At 36.3% G+C, this 26290-nt stretch overlaps 1 protein-coding gene across 4 annotated transcripts in view; it reads right to left on the bottom strand.

The window, feature by feature from the left end:
- LOC150094520 (polypeptide N-acetylgalactosaminyltransferase 13-like) overlaps positions 1-26290 on the bottom strand; it is a 220397-nt gene that overhangs the window by 30049 nt on the left and 164058 nt on the right. For all 4 annotated transcript variants that reach the window (XM_090412335.1, XM_090412336.1, XM_090412333.1 and 1 more), the window contains exons 4-5: positions 17890-18058; positions 11132-11298 (exon numbers count right to left, since the gene is read on the bottom strand). In XM_090412335.1, coding sequence (XP_090268461.1) covers positions 11132-11298; positions 17890-18058 — 336 coding nt within the window. The remainder of the gene's footprint in view (positions 1-11131; positions 11299-17889; positions 18059-26290) is intronic.

Below are 26290 nucleotides of genomic sequence, written 5' to 3' on the forward strand. Positions count from 1 at the left end.
TTAAAAGACGCACTTCTATTGGATTCTAGTTACCGACTAGACTCCAATAGAATAAAGGATTGTCTCCCCGTTGGGCTTTCTCCGCCCCACTCGATTTCAGAGTTAGTCGACCTTTGACGCAGGTGAGGTTTTTTTTTTTTTTTGCTTCGGCCTGGAAGCGTCTCCGTGACGCATTAGTCATTATGACGAGATGTTTGCCTTCGGTTAGAAGTTCTTGGTTCGAATGCTGTATATAAACCCTAATACGAGGTTTACTGACTTTTCAAGTGAAGTTTTTTTAAAAAAAAACAAAAATCGACCATTGAACAAACATAATATACTGGCCTTAATTAAAGTCAGCGTGTCTGTTCTCTGCTCAATATCTGGAAAAAATTTCAAGTTTTTAAATCCAGAAATCTAGAAACTGTAAACAGCTAGAATTACATCATACAAATAAATCTAGTTCGGCTTAAGGAGATCGCTCGTCATCTAGCATACTTCAGAGATGCACTCAGCTGCTGCCATGAAGAAAGACAGATCGGCTGCTGACGGTTTTCTGAAGTACTTAAGACTAAAAAGAGGGTTGTTTACTTCATCTGAGATTACTTGTGCAACTCTTGCAGTGAAGTTCTCAACACTCCAACATCATATTTGTGTAGTAGTAGGAAAAATGTATTTTTGGGTTCTTTCTCTGCAATATTTTTCAGGAATGTCCCAATATTTTATAACATACTACTGTTTAAATCAAAATGTACACGAAAAAAAAAAACCCATCCTGGCCACCATTCATACAAGATTTTTATGAAGAGGATGCAGTCCTCAGCATTTCGTTTGGGACTGTGATCGTCTCCTTTTTTGCGTTCTACTATTTTTGGCGTAACTTTCGTACTAAAGTAAAGTCATACATTATAATTATCAACCGCAGAGTAATCAAAAGACAGTCAGTTCCATGATTAATAAAATTAGAGGAAGAATTAAATTTATTGCATACGAAAGTAGACATTTGCAGACCATTCCATTAACTCGCGTTTGGTTTTGAGTTGATTAACATTTTCCCATCTTCAGAGAAATATCGTACACGAATAATGACAATTTTTTTTTATTTCGAAGGCTTTTCAACTTCTAAAATGAACTTAGCGATAATGAGGTTTAAATGGAGTTTTAATGTGTGTGTGTGTGTGAGAATTTCTTGTAATGCACAAACAACTTAGACGTTGCAAAAAAAAAACCCCTCCAGACACTTGACGATGGCACAAAAACCACACATTAACTGGCTGTGCTTACTCGAAGCATTTGCTATTAGATAGCATATTAGTGACGTCAAAATCGCATCTAAGGGCAAATTTGTTCGTAGTCGCTCGAATACATAATCAACTTAAATTAATTTTGTATTCTTTGATTTGCGATTACATTAGCAAACAATGTTAAGTGTACTTAAAGACTTTTTTTGTTGGAAGCATTCTCTCAACCAAAGTTAATTAATATTAAGTAATTAAAAAATTAATGATATAAGATAAGTCATACGTTTCTGCAGTCATTCGCTTGCTCTGTTAAAATTGAGCAGACTTCTTTTTTGAAAAGACGATGGATGAGTCATTTTTTGTTATTCTGGAGAGAATTAAGATAGAAATTATAAAATAGTTACAATGAAAATGGGCCAAGGGCAACCTGTTACACGTAATTTGGATCTTTGTAGTTAAAACTAAAACATGTTTTATTTATTCATCTGGAAGAATTCGTCAATGTCTTCGCTTTCAGTTTTGCGTAAGAAGGCCAAACACATTCCTAGGCATCAACATTAATAAGATTAGGCTTCACAAAGACGGCCTCTTTCTACAGAATGCTCCACGACTTATGGGCCAACCTGTATAGCTGATTTTTCCCTCCGGAAAATCCCTGTCACGTTATTGTGAGATCAGCTTACCCATCTTCGGTTGATTAGCGATTATAAAGGTCCCCCCCCCTCCTAGACAGGATTCAAACACTCAGTTTTCTAGATGGAGAGAAAAATATCGTGCCATCCTGCACCTGTTTAAAAAAAGATTGAATTCTGTTTTTACACTTAAACAGGGAAATTTAAGAAAAATTCTATAAATATCATGCAAATCAATCAATGTCGAGGAGTTACTGATTTTAATTAAAAATCAGTACATAAAGCAACAAAAGTATGACTTAAAATAAAAAAAGGGGATCCTATTGCTAAATATCGTATTAACTAATAATCTATCATTTATTTTATTTTAACCATTTAAGTACTTTTGAAAAGCTGATGTTTTACGACAATTCGCTGTTTCCAGCAAAACTTACCTTCTATTTCCATTTCTCTTTTCTGTGTTGACCATTCACAACACGATGAATATTTATGTTAGCTAATGGAAAGAAAAGCCATCTACCCAGCTCATTTTATGTCCTTTTTTGTTGCTTAAATGGTGTACAGAAAATTCAATTAACCCTATTACTATTGCTGTAGCAGCAGGAGTTAAAGTTCATGAAAACTGCATTTCCCTAACTGGTTGCAATTTTTGTTACATTTCCAAAGCAAATTAAATACAGCTCGAATATTAACAGCTCCCAGAGAGAAAATGTGTATAAAAATAGTTAAAGTGAATGCCAGAGTTCTTAGCTTACGATGTATTTCCTATGAATTCATGGTACGGTTTTACAACTAAAACCTAACCGGTGGATTAGGTTTTACAACTAAAACCTAAGCCACCAATCATCTTTTGAAATTGAGACCGAAATTAGCGAATTTTATCGCGATTCGCCCAAGGCTGGTTATTTAACGAAGAGAGGGTAGGTAAGTGAAACAATGTCCTTGTTATTAACCTTGGGAAAAGAAGTTTTCTCTGCTTATTCTAATAAAATGAAGAGCTTTAACGTCTCTGTAGAAGATGCCCGCGTAGCCTCTTGGCGATTTACTTCTTTAAAAGACGCACTTCTATTGGATTCTAGTTACCGACTAGACTCCAATAGAATAAAGGATTGTCTCCCCGTTGGGCTTTCTCCGCCCCACTCGATTTCAGAGTTAGTCGACCTTTGACGCAGGTGAGGTTTTTTTTTTTTTTTGCTTCGGCCTGGAAGCGTCTCCGTGACGCATTAGTCATTATGACGAGATGTTTGCCTTCGGTTAGAAGTTCTTGGTTCGAATGCTGTATATAAACCCTAATACGAGGTTTACTGACTTTTCAAGTGAAGTTTTTTTAAAAAAAAACAAAAATCGACCATTGAACAAACATAATATACTGGCCTTAATTAAAGTCAGCGTGTCTGTTCTCTGCTCAATATCTGGAAAAAATTTCAAGTTTTTAAATCCAGAAATCTAGAAACTGTAAACAGCTAGAATTACATCATACAAATAAATCTAGTTCGGCTTAAGGAGATCGCTCGTCATCTAGCATACTTCAGAGATGCACTCAGCTGCTGCCATGAAGAAAGACAGATCGGCTGCTGACGGTTTTCTGAAGTACTTAAGACTAAAAAGAGGGTTGTTTACTTCATCTGAGATTACTTGTGCAACTCTTGCAGTGAAGTTCTTAACACTCCAACATCATATTTGTGTAGTAGTAGGAAAAATGTATTTTTGGGTTCTTTCTCTGCAATATTTTTCAGGAATGTCCCAATATTTTATAACATACTACTGTTTAAATCAAAATGTACACGAAAAAAAAAACCCATCCTGGCCACCATTCATACAAGATTTTTATGAAGAGGATGCAGTCCTCAGCATTTCGTTTGGGACTGTGATCGTCTCCTTTTTTGCGTTCTACTATTTTTGGCGTAACTTTCGTACTAAAGTAAAGTCATACATTATAATTATCAACCGCAGAGTAATCAAAAGACAGTCAGTTCCATGATTAATAAAATTAGAGGAAGAATTAAATTTATTGCATACGAAAGTAGACATTTGCAGACCATTCCATTAACTCGCGTTTGGTTTTGAGTTGATTAACATTTTCCCATCTTCAGAGAAATATCGTACACGAATAATGACAATTTTTATTTATTTGGAAGGCTTTTCAACTTCTAAAATGAACTTAGCGATAATGAGGTTTAAATGGAGTTTTAATGTGTGTGTGTGTGAGAATTTCTTGTAATGCACAAACAACTTAGACGTTGCAAAAAAAAAAAAAAAAAACCCTCCAGACACTTGACGATGGCACCAAAACCACACATTAACTGGCTGTGCTTACTCGAAGCATTTGCTATTAGATAGCATATTAGTGACGTCAAAATCGCATCTAAGGGCAAATTTGTTCGTAGTCGCTCGAATACATAATCAACTTAAATTAATTTTGTATTCTTTGATTTGCGATTACATTAGCAAACAATGTTAAGTGTAGTTAAAGACTTTTTTTGTTGGAAGCATTCTCTCAACCAAAGTTAATTAATATTAAGTAATTAAAAAATTAATGATATAAGATAAGTCATACGTTTCTTAAGTCATTCTCTTGCTCTGTTAAAATTAAACAGACTTCTTTTTTTGAAAAAAGACGATGGATGAGTCATTTTTTGTTATTCCTGCTGGCTGGAGAGAATTAAGATAGAAATTATAAAATAGTTGCAATGAAAATGGGCCAAGGGCAACCTGTTACACGTAATTGGATCTTTGTAGTTCAAACTAAAACGTGTTTTATTTATTCATCTGGAAGAATTCGTCAATGCCTTCGCTTTCAGTTTTGTGTAAGAAGGCCAAACACGGTCCTAGGCATCAACATTAATATGATTAGGCTTCACAAAGACGGCCTCTTTCTACAGAATGCTCCACGACTTATGGGCCAACCTGTATAGCTGATTTTTCCCTCCGGAAAATCCCTGTCACGTTATTGTGAGATCAGCTTACCCATCTTCGGCTGAATAGCGATTATAAAGGTCCCCCCCCCTCCCTCCTAGACAGGATTCAAACACTCAGTTTTCTAGATGGAGAGAAAAATATCGTGCCATCCAGCACCTGTTTAAAAAAACATTGAATTCTGTTTTTACACTTAAACAGGGAAATTTAAGAAAAATTCTATAAATATCATGCAAATCAATCAATGTCGAGGAGTTACTGACTTTAATTAAAAATCAGTACATAAAGCAACAAAAGTATGACTTAAAATAAAAAAAGGGGATCCTATTGCTCAATATCGTATTAACTAATAATCTATCGTTTATATTATTTTAACCATTTAAGTACTTTTGAAAAGCTGATGTTTTACGACAATTCGCTGTTTCCAGCAAAACTTACCTTCTATTTCCATTTCTCTTTTCTGTATTGACCATTCACAACACGATGAATATTTATGTTAGCTAATGGAAAGAAAAGCCATCTACCCAGCTCATTTTATGTCCTTTTTTGTTGCTTAAATGGTGTACAGAAAATTCAATTAACCCTATTACTATTGCTGTAGCAGCAGGAGTTAAAGTTCATGAAAACTGCATTTCCCTAACTGGTTGCAATTTTTGTTACATTTCCAAAGCAAATGAAATACGGCTCGAATATTAACAGCTTCCAGAAAGAAGAGAGAAAATGTGTATAAAAATAGTTAAAATAAGTGAACGCCAGAGTTCTTAGCTTACGATGTATTTCCTATGAATTCATGGTACGGTTTTACAACTAAAACCTAACCGGTGGATTTTTGAGAGGCGTGTGTGTGTTCCTGGACTAATTTCCATGTCTGTCTACGCTTGAGAGTGGCCAACGCAGTTCTATCTGAGTTTCCATAACGTGAAATTGAACCTTGGTTCTCTCATTATCAGGCAGGTAAACCATTCTGTGACAAAAGACAACCACTCAGTTTCAAGTGGATTAAAGAGCCTAATGGATTAGTAAATTTAGATAAAAATAATCATTACACTACTCATAAATCATTTCAGTGAAACGGTTAACCTTTTTCAGCGATGGGGTGCGTTGACATGTTATTCAACTAAACAGTAGAAATGACAAAGGCATATTAATTCTAGTTTTAGTGCATTTACCAGATCGCAGGGTTAGAAGGTAGGGACGACAAACCGAATTGCGTTTGACATCTCACGTTCGCTGTGTAGGCTTTCAGAGATGGAACAGTGATGTGAAGGATATGTCCATTATTTAACATCCCTAGCCATCCTGCTCCTTAGATTTCAATTTAGTTGCGAATACGTGTTAAAACGTGATGTATGAAAACGAAGGGTTTTTTTTTTTTTTTGCACGTGACTTCAGACTACGTCTGTCTTTTATATATTAGTCGACAATTACTTTAATACAACATTCATTCTTATGTGAACTGGCTAAACCGTATCTTAGGATTGCGAAGTTGTAATGATATATTTTATCATTGTTATATGCTAGATATATATGCTAATGAGCTGGCAATTGCCACATGAACTGCCGTGGGTCTCCGAAATGGGTCAGCAGCTGAGGCACATTAATATCACAATAGTAATGATAAACAACCGGAATTTGCTGCATTCAGCACACTGTTTCACATACGCTGTCTCCTGTCGTGCACTTTTAACCTTCTATCTAAATGCATGTTTCACCCCCCCCCCCCCCATGGTGTATTCTTCAGAATGACTCTTCCATAATGGTAGTTCTTCTTTATAGGTCTGAAGTATTCTTTCACGCGTCTCGACTTTCAATTATAGTTATTCCACTACACGTAATATCAGGTCTTCCTGCAACAGCATTTTTTATTTCGTTGTTCATTGACATAACGAATCGATTTCGATGGTGAATAAAAAAAGATGGGAACTTTGATATTAATGTACTCTGATATTCTTTCATACGTAACGAAGCTTGAACTTATTGTCTGAGTCCTACAGACGACAAACATGGATTTGTAATCAGCACGAGACTGATTATAGACAAACTTAATTTCCCTTAGGCAGAGTCGTGCTATGAATTCATGCACTTTATTTAAAGTTGCTCACTGGTTACTTGATTTTTTTTAAATTCATTTTCTTTCTTTCTTTATTACTATTATTATTTACATATCATCGGGTTACTAGCGTAACAAAAATCTGGATAAATGAGCACGATCCTTTGAGGATGTACTCCGTTACTTGGCAGCAGTTTTAAATTTGCCGTTGTTGTATTGGAGCTTACACTAATGATGGCAATGAGAAATATGCAGAATTGGGATTCGATGTTTCAAGTGCCATTTCAATTACCTTTTTTATTTCTGATTTCTCAATGAAATCAAATGAAAAAGGATGAGTTGACGTATCGTCAAGTTGCAAAGTTACTTTTTCGAACTATCGCAACTTATACGAATATGATGCAATCAAAAACTCATCTCAATCCTGAGATAAGTTTTTAACATCTTCATTAATAAAAAATGACACTTTCTTTTATCACTAGAAAGGACGGAAACATTACTTCAAAGAACTAGTAATGCACGATAAGTTCGATTTAACTCGGCTAACATACAAATGAAGGGTCCAATGACATTCGAATTGAGAAAACCCCTTACATTTTTTTTGGCTTCAAACTACCAAACAAAAACATTACTTTCACCTTATTTGGCCTTCAGGGAAGCACTCTACATCATTTATTACTCCATGGATGTCAAATTATTAACACAGTTTTATTCGCCACAAAACTGTTGAGATCGACCAAGTCTCACTTAATCATAGAAAATGAATTTTTTAATAAGCGTTTACGGGTAAGGTCAAAGGAATTTGAAAAGAAAATCATTTCAATAACCTGCTAAATTTCAGGTCAATTGATCAAATGGTTGGTCACAGTCGGCTCTTCATCCATGCATCATTCTCTGTAATCACTGGAGTTTGAGTGCTGAGATACAGAAGAAATTTCAAGAAGTTTCTTGAAACATATTCCAAAATATGTTTCAAGAAGGTTTGAAATATTTTGGGTGTGCGATCCTTAATCTGTTTTCGGAAGGTCAATACTACATCACATATCAAGTAAACACCGTAAAGAAACAGGTTTAAAATAATAAATATTCACTTTAATAAATCAATCGGAAATCTAAACTGCGATGAACACAGATGCACACCCAAATCTTAATCCCGTGCACACACTTATCATTCCTTTTTATTTAATTCCATCTACGAAAGTTGTTGTCTTATAGTGCATTAGTGCCATGAGTGGGCTAAAGACTTTCTTTTAATTTTTTTCATTAATTCTTGCTTTTCTTTTCTTTTTTATACATAACACGGAAATCCTGATCTGAAAACCAAATAGCGAGCATTTATAAGCCACTTCATGACTCCAATAAGCGGGGCTATGACATTCACCACCCACCTAAATACGATCACAAACACTCATGTCCACAGCTGGATCGAAACCCCTAGTGTCGTGCTTGGAAAGCTGATATGCTAACCACTGCCTACCAGGTCCTTCACTTCAACCTTAACTGAAACTATTAGTGTTAACGATTTTCAGTTAAGGTTGAGTGGTCCCAGACTTCAGTGAAAAGACTAAATCCAAAGGAGGTTTACTAACTCTTTGGCTTTTACTTCTATCTTGATTTACTGCGACGAGAAAGGGAAAGAGAACAATCATTAGAGTGCCTTGTTAATCTGAAAACATTAAACTCATAATCCATAGTTTTACCGTAACGTGATAGTAATTAACTGAGAATAAATCTCGAATTAAGGCTCAAAATCTACATCCGGCAAAACCTACAAACAAAGGTGTAACAACTAAATGTGGACACATTCAAATCAGAGGAATACTATGAAGTGATTAGTAAACTCAGTGTATAAGGTGTATTACAATGGTAGCATATATAGTTTTTGGTAATGATAGGGCTGATCATCTTATCCCTATAAGATTTCGCTGTCTGAGGATGCGTATATTTTATGGCCGCTTTTGCCTGTTTGAGGATAAACCTTTTTCTTGAGCCGTAATTTCATTCCCTGTTCAAAAGTTCGTATGTTTGAGCTACATTTATTTGCGATCCTATAGAAATAAAAGGATAAAAACTGACCTAAATATCGCATAATAAAATGTTATGAATCATCTTAAACGTGACTGGAAAATAATTTAGAAGCGAAATCAATCGCAGATGAATTATCACCAGTAAATTCATGTTGGCTTCAGTAAAACAATAAGGATAAGAGGCACGTTCTGCTTACTGGGAGAAGGATTCAAATGCAGAGCAATTGATACTATGATTTATTGATTTACGTGAAATCATTTGATGAATTAGAACACAAAAAACTGATTGAAATCGTCTCTTAAAATGGTTTCAATAATTGGAACTGACGTGAATATTCAGGTTGCTTAAAATCTATACCAGAAGAAAAAGATGCAGTGGAAGAAAACGTGACTTGTCTGTTTTTATTAAGATAAAGCGTTTTATTAGAGTTAATAGTTTTTCTTAAACTTTTTAAGAAAGCGGAACCGTATGTAAAAATATTTATTTTTCGAGGGAACCCAAAATTTTGACAATAAACCATTCTGTGAAATATTTTAATCAAGAAAAAATGCGTTCTAAAGAATCAAGTAATATAAGTGCTATAGAAATAAGTCTATTTAATAAAAAGTATTTTGCCCATTTACTGAAGTTTTTTGAGAAACTATATCAGATACACGTTACAAAATTCTGTATGCTCTGAAGGGAACTTATGTTAAGTGAAACACTCTTATGAAGTTCGCGCAATGTAGAACTTGAACTGGCCAATGCTGTAAGAGACCTTAAAAACGCATTGAACTGAATAATATATTCTAAAAAATGGTTAATAATCAATGGAAGAAAAATAAAAATTATGCAAATATCAGTATTATTTCTAGAGAAGCAATGTAACCATCAAAAAAGTAAATTATAGAAAAAATATTTTTATAGTACACACATTGTTTTTTATATATAGCAATTTACGTATTTAAACATCAATTCTTAAATTCAATGAAGGAAATATAGAAAGAAGTAAAGATTAGAAAATCTGCATCTATCTAAATGAAAAGTATACTTTTTAACAGAAATTAAAAATCTCACGTGCATTTAAACGATACATCTGGTTTCTCTCATTGTGAATATGCAAAACTTAGACCTTAAAGGTAGAGTAGTGGTGAGGAACATGGCACTTGAATGGAAAGACTTGGGTCCGAATTATGAATACGAAGTAACGAATCTTTTATACGCGCTTTTCAAATAAACAAGACTTATACAATCTCTTGCAGGCTGACTCTCTCAGCAGACTGAGATGCTATGACGATAATGAACAACTAACCCTTGTGGACTGGTTGCTTGTGGAGGGCTTTTTGAAGCTCTTAACAAAAACGGACTCCAAGAAAAGTCGCAAACAAAACGGTTGTGGACCAAACTGTGCCAAAATAAAATTAGGGAATTAAAGAAAATATTCGTAATGGACGTTGGAGAGACAGGTAAATGGAAAGCGAAGGAAAGGAAGAGTAGAAAATGATCGTGATGGAAAGAATGGCCTGAAGGGAACTTTCCCACCTGTGTCCAAGGAGAGCCTAACATTTGCTGATCGTTAATGTTTTCAATGAAGACAGCACTTGACGATGATGGACTGAGTTATAATTCATGCAGATTAAGAAGAAATATGAGCTGTTCCGAAGGAGATGTTCTCACAGTTATGTGGAGCAACAGCCAAGGATTTTGAATGAAGTGAAGGTATCTCATGGAGAAGAACACTAAGAAGAAAAAAAAGGTTTTATCGAAAATCGAATGCGCAACGATCTCTCTCTCTTTTACCGAGAGAGTGTGAATGAAAGAAACATAAAATGAGGAACAGCAAAACACTGAAGAAAATAATGCAAGAGAAGAGCGATAGAAACATGAAATTAAGTTCGAAGGAAGAAAAATCGATTTTCTATATTGAAAGTACGAAATATCTCAAAATATAAGATGGGTTGCATTATAAGACAAGCCCCATGACGTAGTCCATCGATCTTTGTGTTTGAGAGAGAGAGAGATGGAAAATGAGAGACAGGTAGATGGAGGAAAAAAATAACGGAAGATAAAAATGTAAATTTGTGTTGCAAGGAATATTTTGTTAAAAAGTATTTCAAGAAACAAAACGACCTTAGGATGGAATACATAATAAGAAAAATGATAAGAGATAAAGGAGGGCGCAGGTCATAGTGGAATGTACTGTACTGCGGTCTGTATGAATTATTGGACAGAGAAACTTTCCTAACGGAGATCCAGAGTAGTTCGGTGGGAAGATGCTATAAATGGATAAGGGAGTTTTGCCTTACCTCTCTCGCTGGCGTCATCCACCAATATCACTTCCTCCAGCAGTTCCCGAGGGGACATTTTAATAACGCTATGAACTGTCCTTAGGAGGGTCGACCAGGCTTCGTTGTGGAAAACTATAACGATACTGGTGGAAGGCAGGAACTCCGGGTAAACCTTCCTCTTGCAGCTGAAAATAGACGAACAGAAGAAAAGGAGTTAGCGACAGTGCACGCTACTAAAAACCGTTTTCCTCGAATTCGTTCTCCGACAGTGAAATTACCTAACATAATGCTGGAAACTTTGGAGTTTGTGCGTAAAGACACACGCACACACACACAGCACGTGGTTTATAACACCAGCAGGGTATTTATTTAGGAAAATCGATATAGAACTGCGCCTAGAGATTTCCTATTGAGGGCCGTACGAGGAACTGCTTCTTTATTAGCCCTTGTGGTGGTGGTTCTTCGCTTTATATTACCAACTCGTGCTCTGGAAACAGCCCGTGGTTAAATAATCGGCGAATAAAGACCTGTAACCGTGCCTGGGGTGGATCCAAAGCACGCTTCCTTTGCTAGTGTGTGGAAGAAAATTTCAACCCGCCACTCTAAATGCAGACCTTTATCAAGAATATATTTGAATTTTCTTCGTGGTTATTTCCATAACAGAAGAAAGTAGTTGTTCAAAATCACAGTTGATGTGCCTTCATTGGAAGAATTTTGAAGCCATTTTCTTAAACGAAACTCTTCCAGTTTTATAATACTACTGAAAAGCAAACATTAGAGAAGATTATACCATTCATAAAGGTTGTAATGTTGCTATTTTTGATTCATTTTTTACGACAGCACAGGAACTTATTACAACTAATCTCTCAAACTGGTTTTAAAGATTCTCTGGTGTTGATACGTCCAGATAAATATTACGATGTATTCTGGTAGCTACTGCCAGCACAATACAATCATTCTACTGTCGGTATATAACGGTAGGAATTATTCTATAGCTAGTGTTCTACTGTTGATATGTTCACAGAGACAGGATCGCTTTTCCATTGGCATGTGCTAAGATCCTATTGTTCCATTTCGCCAATATAACCATCCTCATTTCGCTTGCGTAATTTCCTTTGCTGAAGTTGTGTCACTGTTGCTTGTTCCGTGTTACTGCGATCAATACTGTTATTCAGTGGTCCTACGAAATTAATGTCACGTGCGTTGCTAATCTAAGAACTTCATTGTTTCTATGAAACGTACTCCAAATGCTGACATAACTAAACAATGTTTGCAGTTTAGACGATGTCTGTTAATGCAGGCAAAGCTGTATCAGGAAACCTTAAGAGTAGATTATCTTTATATTCATTAATCCAGATTAGAAACTTATTTCTTCGTATAATTTTTGACATGTTTTGTAGCTTTTTAAATAGCCAAATAAAAAGTAAAAGAAGAGCATGAGAAGATAGACAAAATGAATTCAACAGGTGCTGAGCACTGTTAAAATAAACAAGTGTGAATATGATTGTATATTAACTTCGGTTACACCTTTTAATTAATTATTAAAAAAATGAGGTGAATAATGTTCAGTAATCTACATTGTGATCAAAGCGATATACAAATCGATATTTAAATTATTCCCATTCAATAACATATACAAACCTATAATACTGTTCACCACTCCCAGGTTAAATAAAACTTATTAGTTTAAGTAACTTCGATTCAGCCACAACTGCATAACTCTTGCTTAAAGTTATACATCCCTGGCTTTTATAACTCGTTGATTGAAATTAGTATGTGTTTCTTCATCACTATTTGTTATTATTATGACTTCCAGTAGAGCCCTTGTCGGCAAAGTGAGCACACTCCTATTTTTTAGATGTCTTGAATCGAGTTATGAACTTCAATTAAATCTCCTGTTAGATGAATTCGAATTAGAAATGAGTAACCGATTCTCATCACTATATCATTCCATATACTCAGTCCATCTTCTCTATATACCCCAGATTTTCTTCACCTTCATTAAAAACCTTGAAGTAAAGCTTCAACCCAATAATTTCACAAGAGGCTTGTGTAACGATATCATTACTTTTTTTTACTCCAACTTATTTCAATTAGGCCTAAAATGCGTTAGGTTTATTAGTCGGCTTACCAATATAGTTCGTTCGTGAAGTTAAATTGAGATTCTTGCTTTAATAATTTGACTTGAGACTTACAAACTTCTGAAAGGGTCATACAGGATTCCAATTGATGGAATTTTTCATTTTATTGAGGTGGGGAAAGGACAAGAGGGCATCCTTGGAAGCTGAGAATGAAGGTCGCTAAGACGGGGGTGAGGGCTAGATTTTTCTCTCAGAGAGGGTGGTGCGTGATTGGAATGGACTGCCATTGGATGTTGTGAGTGCAAGCAGTGTGAATGAATTCATGAATAAGTATGATAGCTGTAGCGTGTGTGTAGTATGTGGCCTCCCTCGATGAGTCCCTGACTCCCTGGAGGACTCTCTTAATAATAATAATTGTTCTTGCTAGCCGATTCAATATATATCTAATATTATCTTCTTATTTTATCACATTATGTTTTTTGCATTGGTTTTCATTGAACGATTTATGATTGTCTGGGATCATTTCCTTATTTGTTTCATGTACAGACAATTTTGTTTCATCGTCTTCGGTTTTTAAAATAGTCCAATCGGATTTATAGTCCAATTATTGCTGGATAAAATTTAGTTTATCCTCAAAAAAAGCATAGATTTCATGTAGAAAGAAATTTAGTAACATTTCAAGAAGTTTTTTAAATTTTATCCTTGCAAATGGTTCGACTGAAACACAAACTGAGTAGCGCGAGGCAAAATCGTCATTCCCAGTTCCGAATTAAAATAAAATTCGAGTCAGATTACATAAATAACATGCGCAGAGACAAACCGAATCTGAGCAGCATATTGGAAAACTCACCTGCTCTTACAATGTTTATAATAATATATAATATTTCATAACTTATTTTAATATCTTTAATTTATCACACTTATCTTTCGGGAGAATGTAATGGAGTGAATGTGCAGTATTAGTTTCTTGTGTTCGCATTCTACGCCTTCATTTTCTTCAGGAGCAATTATTAAAGCAGCGCATTTTTTTTATTGCTCTTCCTGCTGCAGTATTTATCGACTTTTCTGGGTTGCAGTAAAACTGATTTTAAGCAAACCATAGGATAAAAATTGTATAATGTATCATTCTTATCGAAATGAAAAAAAAAAAATATTTCTTTGGAGGTCTATTTCTTTTTTTGTTGCTGACTGGAAATACTAACAAAGAGATGTTTAATATCTAAAATCATGTTTAAAATTCAAACTGAATTTTACCTAAACAAGTGTGATTCTTGAACTTTATGCAGCTGCCATCCTAGATAGAACGTGGAAAGCCAATAATAATAAAACCATAGTAACTGTCTCCCTTAAAGTTTTCACATGAGCCAATAAATCTCATTATTAGTAGATATTATATCGCATTAACTAAAATTGTATATATAAGATTCTGGATGGGATATATAAATTCTGCGCGTTACATGTGATCGATTCGTATTTTATTGATTTGATATATTCAATAAAATACTGGGTGAACAGTCATCCATCTTTCAAGTTTGCTTTTGCAGAAATATCAGCAAAATAAGAAAAGTATGGATTTTAAAGAACAAAAGAAAATTCTAATTTCTCAATGAAATAGCGTTCAACTTAATAATGGAACTGAATATTTATTAAGGAAAAACATAGGAAAAATTAACATGCGAAAAATTATAGTAATGTGTTTTACACTTTTGTTCATTGATATACATCCTCTGTCCAAAAAGAAACCGAACTTTTCGAAAATATAAGAAATTAATGGCGCCACCTCTTGTGTCTTTCTGTTGTCGAAAGCGGCAACCTTCATTAATGTTGTGTCAACTGTTTATGACATTTGTTTCATTAGAAGCCGAGTTATAGTGCCAGGAGTAACAGTGTGTTTTGACGAACGGTAGTTGGTCGTCACGATATTCATACCGTACGCAACGAATGCTCGCTATAAATCGCTTCAGAACTTCGAGATAAAACTCACCACTGACCGTTTGGCCAGGTGGAATGCATTCTTTGTGAATAATGTCCTAGGAATCGTAGAAACAAATCAGCATTGTCTTTACTTTTGACTTCTCCAAGCGTCTTTTTTTCGGATGTCCCTCTTCTAGTGGTCTCCACTCAGCACTCTGGCGCTTTGTTTCGGGCTCATACCCAAAACACCACGTTTCGTCACCAGTGACGATCGTTTGAAGGAAGTTTGAGTCCTTACGAGCGGTTTTAATGAGGTCCTTGCAGTGTTCAATTCGATACATTTTTGGATCGTCAGTCAACTTGTGGGGAACAAATCGCGAATTCAATTTACGAAAGCCCAAACTCTCGGTCAAAATGTTGTGCACAATTGATTTTGGAATCCCCAATTCGTGTTCAACCAATCTCACGGACGATTTCGGGTTTTCTTTGATGAAATCACGCACTTTTTGGATGTTAACTTCGCTCAGTCTAGTTTTTGGACGGACCGGCTTTTCGTCGTCATTCTCAATCGCCTCATGACCGCTTTGAAAGCTCTTAAACCACTCATAAACTTCAGTACCGGATAAGCATTCATCACCGTACGCTTTTTGGAGCATTTGATGCGTTTTGGTAAAACTTTTATGAAGTTTAATACAAAAGTCAATCGCAGCTCTCTGTTTGAAACTCATTTTCCGACCGTTCGTCAAAACACACTGTCACACTTGGCACTATAACTCGGCTTCTAATGAAACTAATGTCTAAAAAGTTGACAACACTAATGAATTGTGCCGCTTTCGACAACAAAAAGATACAACAGGTAGCTCCAGTAGTTTCTTCTATTTTCGAAAAGTTCGGTTTCTTTTTCGACAGGGGTGTAGTGAATGTAGTCTTCAATATCTGTGGTATAATATTTCTTATTACTTCAAGTATTTATTTTCTAGCATGTACGGATACTTCTTTTGACAACTAGCTCGGGTCTTTCCTATCTCACAGAAGTAATAGCAAAAAAGCTTTTTCTTTTCAAGCAAATGAGTATTTCATATTTTCAAAAAAGAGTTACGCCCAAGAATTCTGAAACGAATCTTGATAACCAACGTCATTATATCCAAACTACATGCACAGTTCAAATAAGCGAGCTATCACTTCAATGGATATTGTGTTGGATCCCATATTGGACGAAAACAATCCAATATACGCAGTTGAAAAATTCCCACAGATGTAATAACCCTTCCGACTGAATTTCAACACTTGTGATCGATTCTGTCTGGCTATTTGTCATCGAAATCAAACTGCACGCTGGCTTCATTTGCATCCTCCATCTTTTTTTAAAAGTTTTTTACGTGGCTATAGAGCGAATGACTGACTCAGCATGGCTTCATTCCAACTAAGAACAATTTTGCAATCCCATAAATCGACAAAGGATGAAATAAATGAGGTGGGATCAAAACGTACTTCAACTTCTAATGCTTATCGTAGCACAATATGGCAGCATCCTCGTTATCCCTGGAAAGAAGAAGAAGATAGATATTTGAAAACTAAGCGAAAACAAAGGAGAAATCTCTTTATTCTCGTAGGTATCTTTGCCAATTTATATCATTCGGTTCCTTAAATATCTCCGTGCTGCATAAAAAGCAAGGTCGCAGTGCCTTTTATTTCTTCCAACCGACTATCGATTCTTTCTACTCAAATTGAAATATCGCTATTTCCTCTGATGGTTCTCTTCTTTCCGTTTGATCTTTCTTTCTCTCTCTCTCTCTCTCTCTCTCTCTCTCTGTTTCAGTCTTCTAGTTATTCGATTCTTCCTGTGTTTTATTTACAGAAAAACACTCCGTTCTTTTGGAATCCTGCCACTTGTCACGGTTGACATAGCCAGGCACGTTCCATCGATTTTCGTTTATTCAGCTTAGAAAAAATATTATGTTTTTTGTATATTAAAGTATCTTCCATTTATTACTTCTACTTTGAGACAACAATCGTTTTTCGATTGGAAGAAAGATTCCACGTGCTTTTCAATCACACGAAATTAATTCCCTTTATTTTTTCGGTCAGTTGCTTCTGTTATTGTTTTGAAATCTGTAATGTATCAAAATGTTCAATTTAATTGAATTAGTCGACGTTTAATTCTCTTGGAAAGATGTATTTCACGAAAGAATGTCATTTATCTAATACAGTAGTCGATGTTTCTTTTCTCAGCAAGGCAAGTCGCTGTAGGGAACATCAAAGAAGTAATGAAATCAACTTTATAATTCTTAAAGAAATTGGAGTTCTTAAAGTCATTAATACGGAACTGCTACTGAATGAAATCCATTATCTTATATTGCAGCAGCTGCTTTATAAATTTTTGAAACCAACGTACTCTATTTGGCCATCGGATGTTGTCATGACAACAAGTTTCATACTTACTATAGCTATTTCTCGTGAGAACAGTTCAGTTATCAGAAACTGGCAAACGAATTGTACAGAACAACATAAATATAACTGGTTTTACCTCTTCATTACAAAACTCAATTTCTACGAATACATTAATTAACTGGGACACATGTATGGTGTCCTTTTGACATTAACATGAAGAAAATGAGTGGCTTCTCTTTGAGAAGTGATGATAAGTTTTGAATAAATGAAACACTTGATAACACTGAGATTAATTATTTACTACAGATAATATTCTTTTCAATTTTTTTAATATCCGAAAGGAAAGACATTCCTATAATTAAATTATTCCTTATTTCAATCGAATCTTACCCTTCCGATCTGACATCTGGTAAGGTCCTATTTAAGGCTATTCGATCACTAGCTAGGAGATTAAATTGATTCAACTTAAATTTTTCCTTCTTCAGTGGTTCTTCTTCGGGAAGAATGATCACAGGTCGTCCCATCTCGCCTGGCCAGTTAGGCGGATTAGTGTAGATCACTAGGAGGTCATAGGGAGAAAAAAAAAACGCACGATTACTACAATATCTATGTTAACTATTTGTATCATTAGTACGTGAATTATTCTACAGGATAATGTTCTTTAGTTACAGACTTCGATCTAGAAAACATAAGTATTTTTTTTAAGAGATTACAGTATTAAACAGTTGACTAGATTAAAAAAAATCAAGACGACCAATTCAGGTATTAACGGAGTGCCAACCAGTTCAAGGATGTTTACCAGTTCCAAACATTAAAGTGAATTCTCTTGTCACGAATCTCATCCATTGTGGAAATTAAGGGAGGCGAAAAAATAATGTTGAACTTCTTAAATGTGGGAGAGCCAGTATGAACCTCCAGTTTTGTAAACGAAAAAGCAGAATAAAGCAGAATTACGAGAGAAAAAAATGCTGGTTCTAAGGTGATGAGTTTACCAAGATCACAGATGATTTTTCAGTTAATTTCCCACGGATGGAAGCTGGGATGAACTTGGAGAAAACAGTACTGTATAGTTTATTTATTCTACAAGAATATCCCACTACCCTTGCACTAGATTGGAGATAATTTTATTTTTATGTCGGACGTTACAAAACTACGTTATAAAAGAAAATTGTCATGAATAATCAAATGAATTCCATCTTTCCTTTTGGTTTTTGGAACAGAGCTGCGTATTATTATTATTACCTCATTTTACACTAAATTAATTCTTCTTAGTGAAATGACTATTATTGCTTTTCAATTAAAGATCTGTGGAGATTCTCTCATTTGGCTTGAAGGAAAGAGTTATCTCTGCACATCAACATGTAACAGTGAACAATCATTTGATCCTCGAACTTTCTGATATCACCATTTCTATACAGGAAAAGGATGGTAATGAGGGAGAATGATTACAGTTAATTAGATATGTACAACGAACAGGTAACCTTTAAATATTGAGCTAGTTTTGATGGCATTTTTCTCATGAGGTACAAAATTGTGGGCTCGTATTTTTTTTTTTTAAATAGGGCAAATATTTTGATTTGACTTTATCACAGTTTTGTGATATAAGCAATAAAGAATAACACAGTCAGTGAAAAGTCGGTAGATGCCCATAACTGAAATTTGAAAATTATCTTTCCAGAAGATAATCAAGATTTATCCTGGAATAAAAATATTCCCTATTGTTAGATGAATCAAGATTGCTGTGAAATAAAACGGCTAAAATGAGTCATTTAGTGGCACATTGGTGTCCTAAATAAATCTGAATACCTTCTGTTTAATTCCACATACTTGGGAGTGGTTGGAATTACGAAGAAGACAATAACGCATGTCTTTAATTGCGTTTGTACTCCAAACAGAATTTCGGCGCCGAAAGATAAGTGCTTTTTGGAAGATTTTAGCGTCAATTAAGCCTTCTGTTTATCATTATATTTATGAGTGTTTGTGTGATTAACTGTAAAGATAGTGTGTTTAATTTTCTGATTTTTGAAGGTTTAATAATTGTTTTCTTGTACACCGTATTGTGCGGTACGGCCATTTTAACGTAAGTGATTACGTTTGCAGCAGCAGCATGTGCGATTGATAATGCGACTAACATTGGTGTTGCAAGCGATATGGGCAACTATACGAATGATCAGGTGGAAAATGAAGAAAATAACCAAGAGGTGATGGAAAAGACAGCGCACTTAGGTGGAGTTCTTCACAGAACAAAACGTGAGATTGAACGGTTGGAGAAGCGCCTGGCGGATAGTATGAAAGCAGAGCACGAAAATAAGGATCAGATTTTGTATGATTATTCATTAATACAAGGGATCCTTGAGGAGAGTGAAATGAAATCGTTTTCCTGGAGCTAAGATTAAGGAGATTAAGGATGTAGAGGGTGATATTTTGGCTGGTACAAATTATTTAGAAGCTAACAAGTGTGGCATAAGGGAATATATGAAAGAGTTGCTGGTACATGCGAAAAAGAAGAGTGAGAAAGTATAAGACGCGAGTCTGTGTTGCCACGGTATGATAAAGGCGAGCTGAGACGATGATCATGAATGAGTTAGAACACAGATTATGCAGGAGGAATGGCGTGGAATTTGTGTGGAGTTAGTCTGACTTGATTGAAAGGATTTATATAAGGTGAATGGCTTGAATCTGAATGGATCTGGTGTCAATAGTCTTCAGAAAGTATTGTTCAGTGAAAGTTCGCAAGTACAGAGTAGAAAATGGAAACTAGAATATTTAGGGGAGGACGCAGGTGAACGTGGATCCAGGCAACCTAAAGGTTAATAAGTGGGAGAATGATCACACGATTTCTAAATGTAGCACCTCAGGTTAACTTTAGTGGGTTAAGTAACACAAAGTGTAAGAGAGGTTGTGGGTTGAAGGGGGGGGAAGCATTGCAGTTCATGTATATTAATGCCAAAAGTATGAGACAAAGTTCAGTAGTTTTTGGCATTGATAAGCACAACTTGGCCAAATGTTATAGGTATTAGTAAAACGTGGTTGACTGAAGATGATATGGTCATAGGAACAGAATGCAAGGAATATAGTGTCTTCAGAGAGGACAGAAAAGACAGGACGGGGGAGGGTTGCAAATGATAGCAGAGGAATTAAAGCCACAAAGAATAGAAACAAATCACGAGGATGGGAATGCTGATGGTAATTCATTTGAAGTTATCTGGTGTGAGAACAGGACGAAATATGTAATTGGTTGCTGCTATAATCCAGAGTGTATAAGGGAGAATGTAGATGACATGCATTGGGAAATTAGCATGAGTACAGGTTGAGTAATTGTTATGGCGATGTCAACTATGAGGACAGAGAGGAGGAATAATCACGGGGGGGGGGCAGGGAAGAAAATGGAACTGCTACTGAGATATAATTACCTGAGGCAACATGTAAGGGAGGGAACACGAGGTTCAAGAGTGCTGGATCTGATCACTGCATCAGAGAATTTAACACTAACCAATCTAACTTAGCTGCCTCCGCTTGGAAAAAATGATCAAGTAGTCTTGCCCTGGGAGATTGCCAGACATGCAGAATTCTCTATTAAGAAGGAACATATGTGCAATAACAAAGCAGGTGATTATGACAAGCTGAGGAAACAGCTTTCGGTGCTGTGGCATAAGAATTTGGAAAGGAAAGAGAGAGAGATGAGAGAGATGTTGGTGGTTCATGAGGTGGTTAAGGGGTTTTTGAAGAAAGCAGTATCAGAATGTAAACCCAGAATCGGAAGGATAATTCAGGTGGGAGTTAGATGGATGAATTAAGCAGAAGTTGCACACAAAGAAAATGTGGTGTGGAGATTATAAAGAAAAAGGTGATCAGCATTATAAGATTTTTTAATTTGATTTTTTATGGCGCAAAGACATCAAGGGTCATACTACGCCAGGACGCAAGTTCACAGCACCACATATGGTAATTGGTTAGTAGGACAACCACAAACATCCGTGCCCTTGGCGAGATCCGAATCCGCAGCCTCTTGGATGGAGAGCGGATATTCTAATCACTCGGGAAACCACATTATAAGATGCAGGTAAGAACGGTGATCGGTATGGTAAGGAGGGCCAAAACTAATTATGGGAGAAAGCTTGCTGAACCCTAAAGAGTTCTTTCACTATGACAAATATAAATGAAAGAATTACTGTGGGAGAATGACTGAGAAATGCTGAGGTAACAGAACCAAACCAAATAGATGAATTTCTGAGTGAGCATTTTGCAGGGTTGTACCATCTAGGTGGTGATATTTAAATGCCAAATGTGACATTGACTAATGGAATAGACGTTGAAGAAATGGAGGTGCTTAAAACATTGGATCCTCAATACGAATGCAGCCATGGAATTAGATGGCATATCGGCCTGCGTTTATGAGAATGTGCAAGGGAATTATCAGCTCCTCTGACCAAGCTGATTAATTTAAGCTTCAGTACTGGTAAGGTGGCAGTGGAAGAAGGCAAAATAGTCCCATTGCATAAAGGAGACTCCAAAACAGAAGTAGCAACTTATAGGCCAATCAGCATCTCAAGAGTGGTGAGTAAGATATTGGAGAAATTATCGGTGAAAGATGAAATTAAGGTATTGGTGAAAGACGGAATTCATAACTGGGTGGATAGGGATATGATACTATGTAAGGGACAACATGGTTTTGTGAAGGGTAGATCTTGTCTTAGTAATTTGCTTACTTTTTTATAATCAAGTGACAAGACAGCTGCATAAGGAAATTGCAAAAACATCTGACAAGATTCCACATAGAACTCTAACTCATAAATTGAGCAAATGGACATGGATGCGAAGCTGGTGATTTGGATTAGAGGGCGGCTGATGGACAGATATCAAAGAGTAGTTTACGGAGTAGTTGAGTCCAAGAGAAAGCAATGACCAGTGATGTATCACAGTGCTCAGTACTTGGTCATCTGTAGTTTAATGTGTATATCAGTGATGTAGGAAATGATTTGACAGGAAATATTCAGTTGTTTGCTGACGACACTAAACTGGGAAGAGCAAAGGTAAATGGCTGCCAGTGGATAGCGATACGCCACTCTATATCAATAAATAAGTAATTAATTAATAGTAAGGTGATGCACTTTGAGAAGAGATCACAAGCTGTGTACTATATTGATAGAACTGCAAGAAATTAATGAGGATAGAAACTCGGGTGTGATTATGGACAGGTAGTTGAAGTTTAGAGAGAATATTGCAAAGTTAACCAAAACAGCACATCAGATTATGTGGTGATTAAAGAACACACGAACAAGTAGGGTTTGAGGGGTTATCATTCCAGTTATAAGGCCACATCTGGAGTACTGCACATATCTGGACTCTCGGATTCCGTGGTGATGAAGTTGTGGAGAGGATCAAGAGGCGAATGACGAAGACTGTGGCAGGTTTGTGGAATGATAGATTGAATGAAATGTACGGTCTGCAGGCTTCAAAAATTGGCTGATAGAAGAAAGAGGAGGCATGTAGGAGCATTTAATTATTCAAGGGCTTTTATAGGATTGACAATGAAGACGTTTTTCAGTAGATGGCAAGAACGTAGAGAATAAGGGGGTCATCAGGAAAAGTGTGGCTAGCATCGGTATAAAGATAAGATTGTTTGCTTAGAAGTGAGGAATGGGTTGCCCAGAGGTGGTTGTGGGTGCTTCATTAGTGAATGAGTTTAAGGAGAAGTACGATAGGGATTGCGTGAATAACGAATCTCCCACAATGAGTCTTCTAATTCCATGGAGATACCTATAATAATAATAAAATGAAATAAAACAAGGTTTCGGACAAACCTAATTTTTGTGAGACATAACTCGCTTTTATTTCAGCACTGTAATGAAAGTTCTTGCATCGTAGCCCGGATTCGAACCCAAGTTGATCTAAACCTAAATAATCCAGATTCTATCTGGATCATTTAGATCATAAGATTATCTGTTGCAAGTATTCCTATGAATGTATTATAATTTTATTGTTTGGAAAACACTGTAGTAGACTGCATTGAGGATGGATGAAAAAGAAACAAGGGTGAATGGGTGTAAACCCATTCACCCTTGTTTCTTTTTCATACATTGTATTTCTTTAGCGGAGGCAAAGCAGTTTCTAGTGGGAAAACCTACCACCTTCGTGGAAACAGGCGATTTCATTTACGATTAACAAAGCCAGAAAAAAAAGAAATCAATTGTAAAGACAGCATTCGGTGCAGCTCCTTTTCCTACGACCATACTGCGCGAATGTTTTTATGTCAACTAGTTCGACAACTGTGCACATTGAAAGCTTGCTTTAGAAGTTAATTTTCGTTCTGTACACGTCGTATCCTAATCCCTTTGTAACTATAACGCAAAGTACGCTATTTATGAATGTACAGTTGTGAATACTGCAGTCCGTAAGGTGAAATAAATATTTTTTTTGGCATTATTTCGTAAAGGCTTTATATTAACAGACTGGACGTCTTATAGACAACTCAGTTTTGAGTGTGTGTGAGTGTGTGTGTGTGTGTGTGTGTGTGGATGGGTGGGGAGAGGGGAGGAAGAATCTCGTTCATTTCGTAGCTCTTAGTTAATCAAATAACCTTCATTTAGGTTGTCTTTAGAATGACTCCACAAATGGATTTTCTGCCTTATACAACCATATATACACTGCTTGGAAAATTCGATGGACACCATAGTGTGCGGAACAAACAGCCATGAAGCCCACCTTAATAAGATGTAGGACCTCCTTTCGGTGCGATGACTGCAGCAAATCTACAGGGACATACTTTCCACAAGTGTACGATAGTGATCAATAGGAATTTTGGACCATTATTCCTGTAGTCATGTAATGAGGTCCTGGAATGTTGTCGAACGGACGTCCCTTGACCTCAGTCAATGCTCCAATTCACCCAGCAGATATTCAAAACGCGTGAGATCAGGGATTTGCGGAAGCCAGTCAAGTGCGGTGACGTTGATGTCCACAAACCGGCCAGTTACAGCATGGTGCATTGTCTTGCTAAAAGAGACAATGGTCAGTTCCGTAGGAAGCATTGCATTGTCCAGAATGTTCCGATACCTTCCGGAGTGCATTGTTCGGGGCACAACAAACAGAGGTACGAGGTCAGAGCAGAAAAAGCAGCACCATACCATCACCCGCCACCTCAGATTTTCACAGTTGGGGTTACGCACTCTGGTAAGAGACGTTCACAGGGCATTCACAACACTCATCCATCTGCTCAGTAGAAGGTGTAGCGTGATTCGTCGCCCTGTAATACAGCTTTCCAATCCTGCACGTCCCACTGTACACTCTCTTTGTACCACTGAAGACGACCTGCATTGTTGGTTCGATGTGGGTCTTGCATATTACAGTCCTACCATGTTGTGAGCCTCAGTTTTGAATGTTTTCGTGCAGATTCGTGTTCCAGGCGATGCCGGAACTCAGAATTCAACGTGTCGGCCGACGAATGGCGATTTTTACATATTATCCTTCGTAGCACCATACGGTCCGTTCGGTGAGTGTGGTGAATCGTCCACTGCGAATAACACTTGCAGTTGACTCCCTGCGCTTCCATCTCAGTATGGTATCGCTGATTGTTGACCGGGAATGACCCAAAATTTGTCAACAATATGCCGAACAGATAGACCTACAACCTATCTCAATGCCTGTTTCAAACTTCAAATCCCTTCTCATAGCCATTTCTTCCGGACACAGTTGCACTGACTTGGGAGCATCGTATGCTTCCAATTCATACCGGCTACAAACACGTGATTCATTATCTGGCACGATGTACCTTGTCCATGGGGTGTCGTTGACTTCCTTCCTAGCAGCGTATTTACTCATCTTTTTTAAAGAAGAATTACCTTCCACGTGCACCACGCCATCTTTATAAATCTATAATAACTACAGGAAGTGAAAGAATTCAAAAATATTAATAGTGAACCACATGCATTTAAGTTGTAGAAAAAATGTGAACACGTCTAAATCGTTAGATATTTAATCCTGGTGGTGCTTTCTAAAATATGGCCACTTGTGCCTTAAATTTATGAAGTTTAAAGTGTGTCGTAATGAGTCGATGGAGTTCGCTAAACCACTCACAACACTATGAAATAGTGTTATTACTGAAATATGTGATATGTTGATACGCGTGACAGTTTTCACCATAATTTTTACTTAAGTAAAAAAGTGATGCACCATGTTCACAAACTGCATTCTGTACCGAGTAGATTTCAGACGATAGGTGGCGCTCTTAAACAACGTTCTAAATCTCGATAAATCGACTTCACTATTTCCCTCTGTTCTAAAATTAAAAAGAAATTAGACGTTGAGGAGTGGGGGGAGGTTTATACGCTTAGCGAGTGTTTATAATAGACGTCTTTCACTACTGACACGGTTCATTTAGTCCAACTGGCAAACTTCTGCGTAACTACACACAAAGGCAACATACTTAGTATTACTCTTTATACAGGTGACACATGATGCACCCTCCATTTGATATTTAAGATGCATTGAAAGCGATTTTTAAAGCATTTTAGTGATTTTTTTTTAAAAAAATTCATATTTCATTCTCAATGTTTATATTTAAGATTCAAAATAATTTTCCATGGGAATAATCGAAGTAATTTAGAAAAAAAAAATTAATTCTGAGGTGCGCCTGATATAAATTGTTTTTATTTGCATTTCGTTAAAAATACATTTGTAACAAAACCAGAACAACTATGATTACATTTAGCATAATTTTTTAATGTTAACTAAAAGGCATAACCTAGTTACTTATTGTCGTGTGTTGCATCCGAATCTTATTTATTGACTC

The sequence above is a fragment of the Typopeltis vanoorti genome, chromosome 22 (assembly GCF_054136105.1).
Source record: "Typopeltis vanoorti isolate ZY-2024b chromosome 22, IOZ_Tvanoo_1.0, whole genome shotgun sequence".
Lineage (NCBI taxonomy): Eukaryota > Metazoa > Arthropoda > Arachnida > Uropygi > Thelyphonidae > Typopeltis > Typopeltis vanoorti.